The sequence below is a fragment of the Hemicordylus capensis genome, chromosome 4 (assembly GCF_027244095.1).
Source record: "Hemicordylus capensis ecotype Gifberg chromosome 4, rHemCap1.1.pri, whole genome shotgun sequence".
Lineage (NCBI taxonomy): Eukaryota > Metazoa > Chordata > Lepidosauria > Squamata > Cordylidae > Hemicordylus > Hemicordylus capensis.
In genome coordinates, this window is record NC_069660.1 from 61,288,640 (window position 1) to 61,306,401 (window position 17,762).

The 17,762-nt window shown below is 44.8% G+C and overlaps 1 protein-coding gene across 9 annotated transcripts in view; it reads right to left on the reverse strand.

The window, feature by feature from the left end:
• The window catches only part of TRAF3IP3 (TRAF3 interacting protein 3), a 59,103-nt gene that overhangs the window by 5,330 nt on the left and 36,011 nt on the right, over positions 1–17,762 (reverse strand). For 7 of the 9 annotated variants that reach the window (XM_053244797.1, XM_053244794.1, XM_053244795.1 and 4 more), the window contains 6 exons: positions 17,425–17,565; positions 12,128–12,265; positions 10,251–10,386; positions 7,817–7,879; positions 7,185–7,244; positions 4,200–4,348 (listed from right to left, as the gene is read on the reverse strand). In XM_053244797.1, coding sequence (XP_053100772.1) covers positions 4,200–4,348; positions 7,185–7,244; positions 7,817–7,879; positions 10,251–10,386; positions 12,128–12,265; positions 17,425–17,565 — 687 coding nt within the window. Of the gene's footprint in view, positions 1–4,199; positions 4,349–6,890; positions 7,245–7,816; positions 7,880–10,250; positions 10,387–12,127; positions 12,266–17,424; positions 17,566–17,762 lie in introns of those variants that run through there. The other 2 variants (XR_008306013.1, XM_053244798.1) reach the window with 2 other exon arrangements.

Genomic DNA, 17,762 nt, shown 5'->3' on the forward strand with positions numbered 1-17,762 from the left:
TGCAGAAAGATGCTGTCTGCATCTCTGCACACAAGTTGCAGAGAGAGAGGTGAGCGTGTGTGTGGAGGGAAGAAGAGGGGCAGGAAGGAAGTCCCTCAGAGTAGCAATCTACATATCAAAGGGATAGTGTCTGAGCAGTAGAGAGGAGGAATGACCAATGTCTTGACCCCTCTAGCCTTCTGACTCACTAGTCTGTCCCCTCTGTCATTGAGGCATGAGGTAGCACAGAGACTTTCACTTCCAACAGTTTGCAGAGCTTCAGAACCTGTCAACAGCGGACCACCTTCCTCTTCCAGTGTCAGAAAATCTCTTACAACAGGGGCTGGTACATTATCAGGATCCAGGCTGGTTAAAGCTAGCTGCCTGGAGACTGAGCGGCACATGTTAAAAGTATATGATTATTCTGACTCAGTGCTCAATATGCTTTTGGCATCCAGTTGCGAATCAACCAACAGGATTTACCAGTGTACATGGAGGGCCTTCCTACATTGGTCAGCGTAGAACTCAGTCCTGAGGGGGCAAGCCACTATGAAGCATCTGCTGCAATTTTTACAGGAGGGCCTGGAAAAAGGCTTGTGGGCAAATACACTGAAGCAACAGGCAGCCTCATTAGCGGGCCTGATATCTGGTTTCTCTAGAGGTTCTCTACAAGCTCACCCACATCTGAAGAGGTTCCTTAGGTGTGCAATCCTGTTGACTCCGCCAGTAGTCCACTGGTTTCCGTTGTGGGACCTTCATACAGTGCCGAGACCACTTAAAATCATCACCTTTTGAACATCTAAGAACCATTCCCCTAAGACTTTTGTCCTTCAAGACAGCTTTTCTAATAGCAGTTGCATTGGCATGACGGGTCTCAAGAGTTTAGAAGTCTGCACACAAGAACTTATACATGTTTTCCAAGGCTCAGTCCATCTCATCCCTAATTCCTTCGTGTGTCCAAAGGTGTCCTCAGCTTTTCACCAATCACTGGATATAGTCTTACCATCTTTCTGTCCAAATCTGACTCATCAGACAGAAAAAGCGTGGCATAAATTGTATGTGCGTAGGTGCCTAAAGGTTTGTCTGCAGCGTACTGAGCAGCGCAGGGTAACAGACATTTTATTTGTATCATTCCATCCAACTTCAATGGGCCAATTGGTTTCATCATCAACCACAGGCCCCTGGATCAAGGTATGTATCATTGGTCTACAAGTCTCAGCACCTCAAGGCACCTAACAGGATTTTGGTGCATTCCATAAGAGCAGCTGCTATTTCAGCAAGGTTTTCTACAAACTCACCTATCCAGGAGATATGTCAAGCTGCCACGTGGAAGGCACCATCTACATTTACCGAGTACTATAAGATGGACTCTTGTGGCTCAGCTCAGGCTGCATTCGGCAGATGGGTCCTCCAGCAAGCCCTTCCTCCTGAGTAGCTGCAAAGGTTCCCTCCCATTCAGTGGTTATAAGGGCTGTGCTGTGATATATCCCCACTCAGATATCCTCTAATAAAGCCCCAGCGAATGGAGCATTGGTTCACTTACTGTGAAGGCTCCTTCTTGTGGCTGTATTTGAGGACATCTGGACCCGCCCGGGGAGTGCTGGCACCTCCTCAAAGGAATACAAGTGGGAGGCAAGTTTCAGGGTCATGTTTCTGTCTACTTAGGGACCTGTGGCAATCACATGTTTGTGTTTTCTTGACTATGTTATGGTTTTTATGTTGTTTGAAATGTTCTTTCCATTTCGCTGACACTTGGCCTAAAAGAACTGGGCGGGCTTATCCATATCCTTGAATACAGCCACAAGAAGGAGCCTTCACACTAAGTGAACCTATGCTCCATTCTCAGAAGCAACGTGGGGTGGACTGGGGGGAAGGCAGGATCCCTTCTCTGGGCTCTGCTGCTTGCACACCCACATGACTGGTGCAGCAGCAAGCTCCAGACCCAGGTGGGAGGGGGAAAACTTGCAGTGGGTCCTCTGGGACCCATAATGCACTGCATGAGCATCGGAGCTGCTGACCTCGGCATTGCAGCAGCTCCATTCTGCCTGGCCCCTCTCTCTCCCCCCAACTCTGTGATTAAAATGGCCGATGGATGCCTGGGAGCAGCTTTGCAAGTGGCAGCGGCACAGACACCAAAAACGTGAGGTAGGACAAGCTCTGCTTTCTTCCTACCTCACTTTTTTTTACCCTGATAGCAGATCTCGGCTGCCTAGGTCTGGAGCAAGTGTGTTGGGAGGCCTCCCTTGGCTCAGACAACATGAGCTACCTGGGCTAACTCTCTCTTATCCAGTTAGTTCATGTCGTGAGAATGGGTTCTATACGTTTTATCCTGGTAGTCTTTGCAACAAACCTGTAAGGCAAGGAAGTATTATCTCCATACTGCAGCAGAGGGACTGAGGCTGAGAGGTGGGTGGCTTGCCTAAGGGCACTAGTGAGTTCATGGCAGAGGCAAGATTGGATCTAGGGAAATCCAATCTGATTAGCAGCTGCAGTGAATATTCATTTCCCGACAGCACAGAAACTGCAATAAATTCAACATGCCTGGATCATCTTTCAAATGTCCCTTCTGCTGTTTTTTCTCACTTGTGTCTGGAACAGACTATAAAATGTCTCACATTGTTCCAGGAAACAATTATACAGAAAATCTTCTAAAAATGTAAATACTCTTGAATGACTCCTGGTAGGAATGCAGCAATCAAAGTCAAAGAAGGGCTAGTGTGTATTTGCTTACAGTAAAAATCATCAATGCCTACTAACTAGGCAAAGAGGCACCTTTTAAACATGGCGAATCTCTTTATTTAGCAGGGGGAGAGCAACTGGCCCTATCCAGCCCCAACACAGTACCCCTCCAGTGACTGTTGCTGGTGTCTAACTTATGTTTCTTTCTTTCTTTTTATTGTGAGCCCTTCAGGGACAGGGAGCCATTTTATTTATTTCTATGTAAACCGCTTTGGGAACTTTTGTTGAAAAGTGGTAGATAAATATTCATCTCATATTTATAATCTTACAGCTAGAGCACATCAGAGGCTTACACTGGTGATACAATATTCTATGGCTGTGGACAGAACAATTTTATTAAAAGATTACTAGCTGAACCTGCACAGAGCATCTGTGCACTAGGACTTTGTTGCTCTCCCCACAGCCCCTGCTTTATTGCTCAGTTTCAGCCACCCAATCTCAGCCACCCACTCACTCGCTCGCCTACCTGCTCCTCTTCTCTATCTGCATATGGAATCCCCACTGCCCAATCACTGCAGCACTTCTGTTCTGTTTCCTCCGATTGGTAAAGCACTGTGTGGGCAGGGCTTGCCACGTACAACCTTAGAGTATTATATATAGAAATTGGATGAAAGGCTATATATTTTGTTTCCTGGAAATACTGGAATGCAACCTACAGCAAACCTCAAAAGTATGTACCCATATAGACTTACCTGTGTCCTTACCAATCCACACTGCTTAGTGCCAAAGTACACATGAGCACAGCAGATTAAACCAAGGGTGGCTGATAGTAAACACTGGGAGAAAAACACTTGGAAAGAAGGGCTTACATACAGTGCAGTGTGCTGCTCATGGAAGGAAAGTGCACCTGAGTTTTTCACAGCAACCAAGAGCCCATCCCCAGCTGTGTGTTTACTAAGCTGTGCATCATTATATGCACAGTTGTGCCAGTAGAGTTGAGTGTTTTCAGCATTCCATCATAATAAGCCTTGAACATTCCATTGCTTATAAAGTCAAAAGTATCCACCCAATTCCTCTGAAATTGTGCACACACCAACTGCTGTAGGTTGTCCCATGACCCCATTTTGGCTCCCAGGACACCAGATGATGATAAGTGATTGTTCTCAAAGGATTCTTGTGATGGAAAAATATGACAAAAGACGCAACGTACTCCGCAAATTAAATTCTATGTAGGGGGTAAATAGTAGTTATAATCGGGAGATTGTCATGGGGCAATTCAGACAAGCAATTCTGTTTCATGATCTTAGAAACAAGGGAGTGAAAGTGGGCCTTTCAGGTCAATGTGTTTGCTATCATTGCATTCAGTAGTCTGAGACATCTGCTTGCAAGTTTGAAATGCTAAACAGATGATTTGTGGCTTGTTGCATGGCTAAATAACCACCCTGTGTTTTCATTTCTGCACTGAAATGCATTTGAAAATAGCAATTAATCTCCTAATTAGATCCTTTAATCTCATTAACTGCTTGAGTCCCCCTTCTCACCTCTTTCTCCTTAGCTGTGAACTGGGATGTCCTCTCTTGCAGCTGGTCCTCTAGGTTGCTCTCTCTCCCCCCCATGTGGTCTTTGTACTGGACAGTCTCTGTGGTTCTGGCTGGGCTGGGGGATTGGCTGTGTGATGATATACTCTGGTCTAAAAAAGCAGCCAGAGATCTTATTAACATTATATTCTTTCATTTCAGCTTCTCTCTCTCTCTCTCTCTCTCTTACTGCATGAATTAAAATCTGGACTTAATAGGACCAAAGACACCCAATAGGTCCTGAAAGTAAACTATGTTTTTAAAAAAATATGTTTTCCATCAGGTTTCCACTGTAGTAGAAATATAGGAAGCTGCCTTTTACCGAGTCATACCATTGGTCCATCTAGCTCAGTAAAGATTTCTCTCTCCCAGTCCTACTAGGGGATGCCAGAAAGTGAACCTGGGACCTTTTGTCTGCAAGCAGGCAGATGCTCTTCCACTGTGGGAAGATGCTCTTCCCATCCCCTAAAGGGAACATCAGACAGAGCTCACATGTACTTTCCCATCCAAATGCAAACCAAGGTGGATCCTGCTTAGCAAAGGCAGCAATTCATGCTTGCTACCACAAGACCGGTTCTTCCTATAGTACTTTGCTCCCTAGTACTATACTGAAGTTAAATAAAAGAAGTTGTCTTATGCTAAGTCAGGCCAATGATCTACTAGCCTGAAGTCAATAGATCACCAAACCCAACTCTTCCGGAGTCTCAGAGGGCCTTTTCAGCCTTGCAGTTACTGAACTGGAGAAGCTGAGGAACAAATTGAGACGACATGCATGTGAAATCATACACAGTGCTGTGAACCACAGGCCCTTCAAAGTTAAGTATAATCTATAAGAAAATCAACGGTTGGATTTTCATTCCATATTTGTGGCCTACCTGATTGTTTGGATTTGGAAAGGGATTTACGAATATGGTATAAGCTTTTCATTGTCTCTTTTAACCTTCCCTACCGTACTTATTTGAGGTTCTAAATAGATATTGGAAGTGTGAGGGTCTCTACCTACACTTCCTGTGCAACATGAAGTGTGCAAAATTTATAATTCAGAATGTGGCTTATGTTCATATATTGGCATTTAGAGTCCAACATTTGTAGGCCAGATCCACATAATCATTGCTTTTCAAAATGAGTTGTGAGGGAATAAAGATTGTTCATATTTGGTTTGTGCATATTAAATAGGGATGCGCATGAAATGGATTTTGCATTTCGTTTCAAGCTCAAAACACAAATCCCTGGCATGTTTCTTTGGGACAACTGGTTGCGAGTTCTGAGTGTCATTTTGGAGGACTGTTTTTCCGTGTAGACCTGGTCTACCAGTTGGGGTCAGCGGATAGACCAGGCCTCTGTGCCAGACTTTGTGCATCGGCCTACCTCAGAGGGCTGGTCTGCCCACTACATGAGATGAGTAAACCTCACTACATGAGATGAGTAAACCCAGACTTGGTGCATAAGCCTGCCTTGGAGGGCTGGTCTACCCGCCATGTGAGGTAGACCAGTCCTCAGATGCGCGCCAACGCACCAAGTCTGGGGCAGAGGCTTGGTCTACCCGCCAATCCCAAACAGTAGACCAGCTCTCCCCGGAAAAACAGCCCTCCAAAATGTTGCTCAGAACACTTGAAATGTTCCAACTCGGAACATGCTTGTTCCCACCAAGCTCAAAAAAGGGCCTTCATTGGAAGAGTGTTTTGTTTTGAGCTCAGAACACTCGAAATGGCCCATTTCAAGTCAAAACATTCTGAGCTTGAGACGTTTTGCTCATCCCTAATATTAAAAGCTACACAAGCACACAGCACAGGCCCTATTCCAAGGTTATGTCCAATGCAAAGAAGAGACATGCAGAGAACGTTCAATGCCCGGAGAAGGGTCAAGTGCATCTAATGGAGTGACATAATCTTGGTCCCCTCCTTGGAGTTTTGTGTAAACTGGTTTTGTGTTGCACACAGATTTTAGCTTGCTTCCATTCAAGACACAATGAGCAGATTCAGATGGCTGCTGGCATGGCAGCAAGCAGGTAATTTCTTGGTAAAATGTCAGGATGCAAGAGCATGACATCTGAACCTGCCCTAGTCTGTACCTGAGATTCTCTACATGATAGTCACCTGAGATTCTCTGCCCATCTTACAGATCTTGGGGACAAAAGTCAGGAGTATGTCAGATGGAGAATCTTGGGTACCAGTCTTGTGTGGATTTAGATGTCACACCTTCCAGAAACATGCGCTCTCATGTCTTGATATTTTTTCTGAAAAGTTATTTGTTTACAGCTGTTTTGGCAGTCACCCCTAAATGTGCTTCCTGCTATGGGTTCAAAAACAAAACAAAACTGAGAATCCTCTCTGACTTATCAATGTATGATAATTGGTACCCCTGGCCTTTATTTCTGATAGCCATGGATAGCTGACTCTCCAGAAGCAGAATTCTTAGATGGCACTATAATAAAATGCCAAACCTCATATCTACTTAGCCCAAGCTTACTAGCACTGAATGATATGAAAGATAAATGCAAAGCTCTCTGCACCATTACTTTAGGTTATCTGAGATAGCCTGTTTTATGACTGCTGCTGAATCGTAGCATCAGTGTGCACTCATCTGAGCTATTATTTTATATTTTGTACTTCCTAGTTTTTTTGTCTTTAAAAAAATCAGCAATGCCACTGACATCAGCTTTTGAGATAACAATCGTTTATTGTTTAAGGAATTTGCTCCAACAGTATCTAAAATTAGGGATATATATCTAGCAGCCTTGTTCCTGCTAAACATACATGTGTGTGTGTGTGTGTGTGCGCGTACACACACACACACACACACACACACACGCACGCTTACTTCAGTGGATGTTCTGTTTATGGCTCTTAAGTGAGATAATGTATAAGACTGGTGTCTAGATCCAGACCTATCTTGTGAGTAGTTACAGATCCCCAGATGCCTAGAAGTCCTGTTATCAGTTAAGCTGACCTGTCTTCTGCCTCTCATCTTGCGAAGCTTTCAGTTCTGCGGACTGATTCTGTATCACATCTGCAAATGGAAGAAACCAGAACAGATCATAACCCAGAACACTTGCATGAACCAAGTGCTTTCCTCACTGGTGTTCTATCTCTGTCACTACATTCAGTCCTTTGTGCATAATTAAAAGAGTTATGATGTGGAGGTACATCTACTTGCATCTGCAGCACCCCCCTGAAACTAAGATTTCATTCTCATGGCAGCTTCCTACTTTCCAAGTTTAGTGAAAAAAGGAAGATGGAAGACGGCACAAACTCTGCTTGTCCTGCAATGATCCTTCTTGCCCATGAGTGGTTAGAGCCTATGTGGTGTAGTGGTTAGAGTGTTGGACCAGGACTGGGGAGACATGAGTTCCCCAAACTGGGTGAATAAGCAGCTCACACGCCTGGGGTTAACACGGCAGCAGGGGAAGTGAGGCTGAACAAGGCAGCTGGGGCAGGGAGTGGAGAGTGGGAATGAGCACCAATTGCAGCTCGTTTCTTGCTCCCCATTTCACCTGTATGGGCCACTGCTACCATGTGTGAAACATTGCTTCTGTGGATGTGCATGCTCAATGCTCTTTGGATCACAAATAGTTTACTTACTGTGCAAATGTTTAATTGTAGCCTCCAGCATTAGCTTCTGTCTTTCTTCAGTTTGCAGCTTGCCTGAAATCAACAAACAACCTCTCAGAAATGGTAAGTATCTCTATGCAGGGCTTGTCTTCTTCCTTATCTGCAAAATTTTGGCATTGTGTGGAAGTTATATCTCAGTAGGTTACATCAAGTCTCCAATTTCAGTGCTCTGAAATCAGAGGAAGAACCCTGCATTGGATATTCCAATTGTTTTCTTTTTCTGAATCAGTATGAGATCTGTGTTACTGTAATTGCATGGATGGGAAAACATAAACTGACACATTAAGGCTGTTCACATGAGTATCCCTACCCAGGCTTGTGCAGCTTTACCAGAGTAGGGCTGCTCATGTGAAGCGCTGAGATCTTGGCCGATCCCAGTGTTTCCCTGCCAGGTAGCCCGGGTTTTTGCCTTGGGCTATTACCCAGGTAAAAGGGCTCAAGCACAACCTTCTACCTGGGTTCCTGGTTGTGTCTGCTCAGGCTGCCTGTAGCCCAACTAGACACAGAGCCGGGAGCCTAGAGAGCTTGGTTTGTGGAGAAATCCCCCAATCCACCACACTCTGCAGGCCAGGCTTTGTTTCCCGGGCCTTTACATAACCACGCGGCTCCAAGCAGCACCAGTTGTGTGAGTATGTGAGCTGTGAGGCCAAAAGCAGCCCCAGGATTGTTTGAGGAGAAGGTAAGAATGCTCCTGCCTTCCCTCCAGCTCTCCTCAACCAATAGTTTTCTTTTTGTGCTGTGCTTCCTGCAACCATTAAAGGGCAACATGATCTGTGCCCAGTTTGAACTTCTGGCCCCATAAGTACTGGTGCAATTTCTCCAGGGCATAGACAATTGCATAACACTCCTTTTCTGGGATGCTCCAATGTGCCGCCTCTTCAGATAGCTTCTTACTTAGGAAAACAACAGGATGCTGTACTTTATATGATCTGATCTGAATTAGGACAGCCCCAATACTCAGAAGCATCAATGGTTAAAATGAAACGCTTAGTGTAATCAGGTGCTTGAAGCACAGGGCAGCTACCGATGGCAGCTTTTAGTTGGTCAAAAGCTGCCTGACATTCCTCCATTCACCTCACATCATTGAGACTAGCATGCTTTGTGAGGTCAGAAATGGGGGAAAGCTATTTTACTGGAATGAGGTACACATTTACTGTAGTACCCCACTAAACCCACAAAGGACCACACTTGATGCTTCATCTTTAGGGTGGGGCTGGTCTAGAATGGCTTCAACATTTGCCTCTAAAGGTGAGATGGCGCCTTGTTCGCCCTTATGTGCCAAGTAAATCACTTGACTGAGTCCAATCTGGGATTTCTTGCCCTTGATGTCCAACATCCTTGATGCATTGTAGCAACACTTCAAGATGTCGTAGGTGATTGTCCCAGGTATTAGAAAATATGGTTATATCATTGAAGTAGGCTACAGCAAAGTCTCCCAATCCAATCCCAATCAAATTGAAAATTTGATTAACCAATCTTTGGAAGGTGACCGGAGCCCAAACAGCAAAACCAGGAATTCATAAAGGCCTTGATGGGTGATGAAGGCTGAGCGAATTCATAACGGTTCTGGTAAGGTGATGAAGTGTTTGTCTACTACAACTATAGAGGAGGCCCAGACACTCTGCAAAGATCTAATTATGTCTAGAGCTAACATTTCTTCAATCTCTATAACCTTGCATTTCCAGTAGGGAGTATGGTAAGGACCTTTGTGCACAGGGGGTCCATCTCAGGTGTTGATGGAGTGAGTTACCAGTGTTGTGCACCTTCGTAAAGCCAAACACTGAGTGGCAAACCTTCCATTCTCTGTAACCTGGGCAGGTAGGGGTCCAGGGAATTTCTTCCACTCCTATTCACTCAGGGTTGCCCTAGTGTTCTTCTTGTTTCCCTCCCAACAAAAATCCCACCGCCCACCCACTTTTTAATATGAGCAGATTCACCCTTCCAAGGGAATATTCTGGGAGAGTAGAGTGGAAAACCCCTTCCTACAGAAAGGCTTGAGCAGTCTTAGGCCTTCAAGAGCATGTGACTAGGGCAGAACCCAATAAGAAGTGACACTCTATAACAACAAAAAAGATTTAGTAATAATTAGATGATTCAGAAAACTATAGAGGCATCAACAACTGCTGCTTCCATTCAAGTAAAACCCTTCCTTAGGAACTACAAGAACCATGCAGTCAGATCCAAGCACTTAAACAAAAGTAAATTCCCTGATGTGTCTAGTAAACCAGCACTTAATCCCTACAGAAGAACTGATCAAAACTTAAGAACTGCCACCCTTATTGGAAACAGGAGGGCATTTTAAGATCTCTCTCTCTCTCTCTCTCTCTCTCTCTCTCTCTCTCTCTCTCAAAGTTGTTTACATTTATCATTATCCAGCCTTCTATTTCCTCTACAGATTTCTTACCTTCCATGGCACTGAGAAACTCCATTGTGACCCTTTCATCTTCTTGTAGGATATCAATTCTTGAATAGAGACTGGCACGTTCACTCTCCAAGTTCTGCAGGGTTTGGTGCAGCTGAGAATTCTGGGCTTCTGACCACTGTAGGGAAGAAACAGCCACATAACAACATGTTGTTAGCAAAGAAGTAATTGAAAAGAAGTCTATGAATTCTCATAAAGACTGGTTGATGATAACACACTGAAAAAAACAGTAAAGCATTCAGTCCCCCTGTTAAAAACAGAGCTTATTCAACTTTTAATAGAGACAAAACAATAGCTGTCATAATGATTGGCACTTCAGTAAAACTGAGTTTAGTCTGAACTTGCTTGAAAATGACAGTGTTGATTTGGTGCTGGAAGGCAACAGTTCTATGCTCTATATTCATTTTTTTTTAAAAAAATCAAAACACTTGTTAAAAAGACATTCTATTTGGGGAAAATATTTAGATAAGACCTGGATTAACGTCAAAAATTATGCTTTTGGAAACAAATTAGTTATTTTGAAGCTGATTTTGTAAACACAAACTGAATCCCAAGTATTTGGAAAAATAACACATTCCAGCTATTTCTAGAAGCCAGAAATTCATTATTTCCAAACAATGCACCTGCAGCTGAGTTACTGCAAAGTTCTTAAAATATGTAGTTTAAATTACACAACTATCCCAGTCTCTGTAGGAACAATGCCACTTCTGATTAAAATGCAGCTGTGACTTGAAAGGAAGAAATCACTCATAATGCTGCGTGGGTGAGAAGAAGTTTCACCCTCTTTGCTACTACAAATACTGGAACTAGGGTCAAACTAGACACTGAGGCGATTCTCACGATCACCATTGTGCGTGGGAGAGGTGAGGAAAGCAGGGTAAACCTTACCATTCCACAGACGCCGAAGGTGGTGGGAGCACGCTCTGCGCTCCCACACAGGCAGCCCTGCTTCATGCAGCTCCACGAAGCACGGAGCAGGGTGTAGGGATCCAGGACTGGAACTTGTTGTTCTGGCCTCTGGGTATCCCACAGTGCAACATGTGGCACACACATTGCATTGGGGGATTTCTCCATCAGATGGGTGCAGTATGTGCCAGTCTCCTCTCTCTCTCTCCTTGGGCTGAACTCAGCCTGAGACACACGATACTTGACAGCTAGGTTAAGGGTGTGAGCGCACTTTAACATTGGCTAACAGCCGGGTTTGTTTACAGGGTTAGAAGGGCAGAGAGAGGAGGAATCCGCGAGGATCCTGCCACTTCTTACGGACAGCCTAGCCCAGGCTTGGTTGGTCGTGAGACCTGCCTCATCATGCCAGACATGTCATTGTGTATGTAATTTGTTTTAAACTTTAAAATAGTCACGTGTGTGTGGGTGGGTGGGGGGATCTGCATCAGTACTGCAGCACAGATGAAGAGGGGTGTTTAAATGTGTTTCTCCTCACTGTTTTCCCACGAGAAACCATCCCCCCGACAAGCTATTATGGACTTTAATGTGCCTGTTATTTTAAAACTTAAAAAATTATGTGATTAATATCACATCTAGTCTGGCCTTGACACCATGGTTTTTGTGAGATACAGCTCTGCATCAAATGGAAGCACCAGTGCTCCTGGGGTCAGGGGAAAACAGCCAACATAAGTGGACAATTTATCCCCCAGAGTTGGCATGATGAGCCACTGTCCTCAGCAAATAATAGATTGGACCAGAAGGCTCAGGATGAGGACTAGCTTATTCACTCACCCTCAACAATTCTGTGATGTTAGTCACTCTTGTTTCCCATGTTAAGGTCTATCTGCAAAGGCTGAGAGCCTGAACGGCTGGTGTGAAGGTGTGGCTGGAACATAGCCTCACAAGGAAGTTACCTGCAGTTTGTTCTCCAAATCATGAAGCTTGTTTTCTAGTTCAATGTGCTTGTCAGTCAGCTGGCTCCAGTCCTTTTTTAATGTGTTGTAGTGTTCCTTCCAGATGGCACAGTCTTCCTCTGCAACAGCTAGAACTCTCTAGGAAGGAAAATGTAACATATGAGGATGAGTTAACAGATGCACGTTTTTGATAGTGACACAGACCTGCAAAGCAGCAGCAGTAGTAGTAGCACCAGCAATAGTAGGTGGAGGGTTGAAAGCTAATGTACATTGTAGTTGGAACTATTTTCCAATATGGCCTAATCTCTCTTTCTTAAAACCTAATGGGAACTTGACCTAGTATAGATGAAATGGCATCACTTTCTTTTTCCTAAACCTAATGCAGGAGAACCTCGATATCCACGGACTCCACATCCATGGATTCACGTATCCACGGCTGGGTAACTGACACCCAACCTCGGTATAAGCGGAGGAAATCGGCAAATAAGGGGTTAATTTCACGTATCCATGCGTGGCTTGAAATTACCGCGGAGGTCATTTCCGGCTGTCATTTTGTGTTTGGGAGCCTCAAAATGGCTCCGATTAGCTAGAGTCATTCCAAACTGGCTTTCGAGTGGACTATGGGATTGAGACTGCCTTGGTCGGCCTGATGGATGATCTCCAATTGGCTATTGATAGAGGAAGTGTGACTCCACTGATCCTTTTGGATCTCTCAGTGGCTTTTGATACCATTGACCATGGTATCCTGCTGGGTCACTTGAAGGTGGTGGGATTGGGTGGCACTGCTCTACAGTGGTTCCGTTCCTACCTCTCAGGTAGGTTCCAGATGGTGTCCATTGGAGATTGTTATTCTGCACAGCACGAACTAAAGTGTTCCACAAGGCCCCATACAGTCTTCATTGCTTTTTAACCTCTACGTGAAACTGCTCGGCGAGATCATCAGGAGGTTTGGTCTGGGATGTTATCAATATGCTGATGACACCCAGATCTATTTCTCCATACTAACCATCAGGAAATGGCATGACCCCCCTAAATGCCTGCCTGGATGGAATAATGGGCTGGATGAGGGATAACAAGCTGAAGTCGAATCCAAATAAGGTGGAAGTACTGGACCTGAGAGATAGTTTAAATCTGCCTGTTCTGGATGGGGTTACACTCCACTTAAAAGATCGGGTACATAGTCTGGGAGTGCTCCTGGATCCCCAAAGCTCCCTGGTTTCTCAGTTTGAGGCAGCCAAGAGAGCTTTTCATCAGCTTCGGAGGATATGTCAGATATGTCAATTTCTGGAGACAAATGACCTTAATACAGAGGTACATATGCTGGTAACCACTAGGCATGACTACTGTAACACACTCTAACATGGGGCTGCCTGGGGCTGTTATTACCTATAAAGCCCTCAATGGCTTGGGTCCAGGGTACTTAAGAAAGCACCTTGTGTCATGAACCCTGTTGCCTATTAATATAATTTGGAGAGGTCCAGTTACAGTTGCCATCAACTCATTTGGTGGTAACTTGGGACCGGGCCTTCTCTGCAGCTGTCCTGGGGCTTTGGAATGTGCTCCTTGCTGAAATAAGAGCATCTCCTTCTCTGTTTGCTTTTAGGAGGACCCTGAAAATATACCTGTTCTCCCAGGCTTTTAATTTAAATTTTAATATGTTTTTATTCATTGAGATGTTTATCTGTTTTATGAATTTTATCTGTTTTATATTGTTTTTAATATTATATTTTAACTTGTACACTGCCTGGAGATTTCTATACCAGGCACACTAGAAATATGATAGATAGATAGATAATAAAATGGCTCTGTTTAATAAAATAAAATTTTAAAACTCACAATTTTTGGCTGATTTTCAGCTGATTTGGGTGGGCACAGCTCAACAAAAGGGGACCAGTGAAGCATGGTAGGCAGCTTCCCCCCACATTTGCCCTGAAATTTGGTTCAACCTCTGGGAACCTACCCCCCCCCCCAATCCCATAGCCCAAATGACTCGATATTTGTGGTTTCCACATCCATGGCTACAGCAGGGAATGGAACCACTGCAGATTGGAAGTTGGACCACACTTGGATTTCTCTGAGACAAAGCAGCAATTCTGTGATATTTCTGCCTGAAGGAGAGTTGTGTGAACCTCAAACACTCTCACCAACAGATCTTGTTTCACTAGATATCATTTCTACTGGTTTATGCCATGTATCCTTCTGTAGGGTTCCATCTAGTGGAGAGATCAGGAAATGGGAAGTTTCAGGCTAAAAAAGACAAGAGAGGTGAACATAAAAACAGAATCACCTCTTATTAAGCAAAAAGAAGCCATGGCGTGGGTGGGGGGTAGATCCTCATCAAGACCATGCTGCATGTGGAGGGGAAAGTCTTACACTGTCTTCCTGCTGCCCCATGGATACTGGCTGCAAAAAAAGTCCACGGTGTCCTCCACCCTCTGTATAGTCATGACCAGAAGCACCTCCTCTCCTACCCTGTGGCTACCTTTTACTGAAGAGGTGCTTCCAGTTTTAAGCAATCTCTGTAAAATGCATCAAGACAAATGTCTAGTTTGTCCCACAGCCTTAAGGGCTTTATGCAGTCATGCAAGCATGCCCCAACTACATTCTAGCCATTGTGGAGTGGGTCTAAAAGGCCCAATGCAAAGGTGAGAGTGCTCCCCAACTGACTTGCAACAGACTGGGGTGATGTAGGTGTGCTCATATGAAAGAGAGAGTCTTGCTCCAACACCTGGAAGAGGGGGTGCATAGTTTTCAAAGGAAAACATACATAAATGCAAAAGGTTCACAACATGGCTGGTTGCCAGGATCAGACCATCCACTAGGCAGTTGCCTAGAGCACCCATTCTTGGAGGGTACAGAAACAGTGCCAGAACATAACACTGCCAATTATTCTTTCTCCCCCTCTTGTATTGCACCCCTGAAGTACTGCACAGTGGTGTAAGAATGTACTACAGGTTGAGTATCCCTTATCTGGACATCTGAAATCCGGAATGCTGCAAATTCCGGACACCACGCCGTAACAAAAACAAAAAACAAAACGCCTCAGCTCACCCGCTCGCAGATTCCCAATTTTGCTGCTTTTAAACATGCAGTCAGAACTTACTTATTTCAGAAGGCTGTTCGTGACAGGGGTTTTGTCTGTAATTCTCTCTAGTTGCGGCTCTGTTTTTATTGTGAAGCTTTTAAATGTTTTTGATGTTCTCGCTTTGGCGCTAGAGGGAAAAGGGAAAGCCCCCCCTCCACTCCCTGCTCAGTTGGGCGCCTGCTCTGTTGGTGTCTGTTTTATTTATTTATGTATTTATGTATTTATTTATTTCCCAGACTGGCCCAGAGTCACCCAGCTAGTATCATGGCTGAATGGGGATTTGAACTCGGGTCTCCCCGGTCCTAGTCTAGCACTCTAACCACTACACCACGCTGGCTCTTTTGGTGCTCTGGATCCCATGCCCAAGATATCTCATTATGCAAATATTCCAAAATCTGGAAATATCTGAAATCTGGAACACTTCTGGTCCCAAGCGGTCCAGATAAGGGATACTCAACCTGTATGCAATACAGTACCCTGCTCTCCAAAGGTAATACTCTCCACCCTGCTCTCACACCCTGTACCACAAAATGCAGTCTTCTTCGCTCACTCTACCTCAGCCTCAATAAACAGCTAGTCTCATAAGTTGCACTCACTCTCTTAAATATGAATTGCCTACTTCAGCATTCATTTCCAGAAAGAAATGTTCTCAGACTGGATTTCCAAATTAAAAGCAGCATCTTTTCATCTCTGAAGTGTTCTAATTTTGCCCCCATAATACTCTCCCACTGTATCTCCAAACCAGCATGGGCTAGTCCTTCACTGATTATCTGCATGGGCTGGTCATTCAAACTGGTGAATGAGCATCCTGCATGGCTCAAGTTAAAGTTAGGGCTCCATACTTCTTGGCTGGGGGAGGATGGGGCAAAGTTCAACTTCACCTAGGGTGCCAAAAAACCCTAGGGCCAGCCCTATTGGTTGCTGGGCATATGAGTATGGGATGCCTACTCTATGCCTAACATTGATAGGTTGATTAACTGATTAGTTGCATTTAAAATGTGGCATTTTATTCAGAGTTCTCCTCTCCTTCATATATATTGTGGACAACATTATTACAAGCAAGCCAGGTACCTTCTGTTTGTATGAAGCTGAAAGAAAGGGAGATTTCCTGATATATAGTTTTGTTTCTTAACAACTACAGTTCACTAGCTTATTTCCCCCCACATAGGTAAAATAAATTATCCCCCAACACAGATAGACCCCAGCAGCTCTTCAGTTGCTGCCCTCCTATGCCTGCTACTCAAAATGACCCTTAGGGTGGGGAAATAAAAGAGAAAAAGAGCAACACTGGTGTGGACTTTGGTGTGTTACAGACATGTGCAAATCTCTCTTTCCACTGAGCAATGTTTTTAGAATTATACCACAAGCAGAAGGAACTGCAATAACACATTCTAGAAGTTATCATCACCACTCATGCCCTCTAAATACACTGATCACATTGCTTTGGGGTTTGGGTTTGGGTTTTGAGGGCTACGTCATACCCGTGTTTCCCCCAAAATAAGACAGTGTCTTATATTAATTTTAGCCCCCAAAAATGCACTAGGGCAATTAGCGGTACATCAGAAATTACTGCCAGGTCTTACTTTCAGGGAAACAGGGTATGTAATGAAAACTAGCTGGGCCGGCACAGAGCATCTGCACCTCTAGTCTGTCACTGTGATCCCCACCCCCCACTCCCACTGTCTTCCGCCCATTCTCGTTCTGTCGTCCACCTGTTCCCACCTCATTCTCCCCCCCCCCCGCCTGCTCGTTCTCGGCTCATTCTCTCCCCCCACCGCTCGTTCCCGCCTCATTCTCCCCCCCCCCCCGGCCTGCTCGTTCCTGGCCTATTCTTCCCTCTGGCCCACTCGTTCTTCCCGCCCACCCACCTGCCCGCTTGCTGCCACCTCCTTCTTTCCCCATCCCCGTCTGTTCCCGCCACCTCCATCAGCCCGCCGCCGCCATTTTCTCGGTGCGGTCCCCACCTCCAGCTGGCCAGCCAGCCGTTAGCTATCAAAATGGCAATTTTTTCCTCTCCCACCCGTCCTGTGGCTAGCCTACCCAGCAGCTCTCAGAACTCTCACAAGAGCTGCCTCGCATGGGATTAGCCATGGGTATACCTTAGAGAAATAAATATATAGATTCTACAAGTCAGACATCAACTTTATTTGCAGCACGGTGTATACATTTTTGCTAAGAACCTCCCTGTCCCAGACTGAAATCCCATGCCTACCTCGGCATTCTGGAGCTGCCTTTCTGCTTGCAATTTCTCCTCAAGCAGTTTCTGAAGAGAGTCTTTTGCTTTCTGCTCATAGTTCTGCTTTTGATCCTCCATCTCCAGCAGAATCCTCTTTAAGCCTCGCTTTGAGCAACTCTAACAAAGCAAGTGAGAGTAACAATTCCTGATTATTGAATGCTTATATTTTTAAGAGCCAATGGAATCCACAGTTCACTCAGGTAAAGATAATGTCTTGGAATATTTATTGGCTACTAGTCTGGTGGCTGTGGGCCACCTCCAGCGTCAGGGGCACGATGCCTCTCAATGCTGGTTGCAGGGAAGCAACAGCAGGA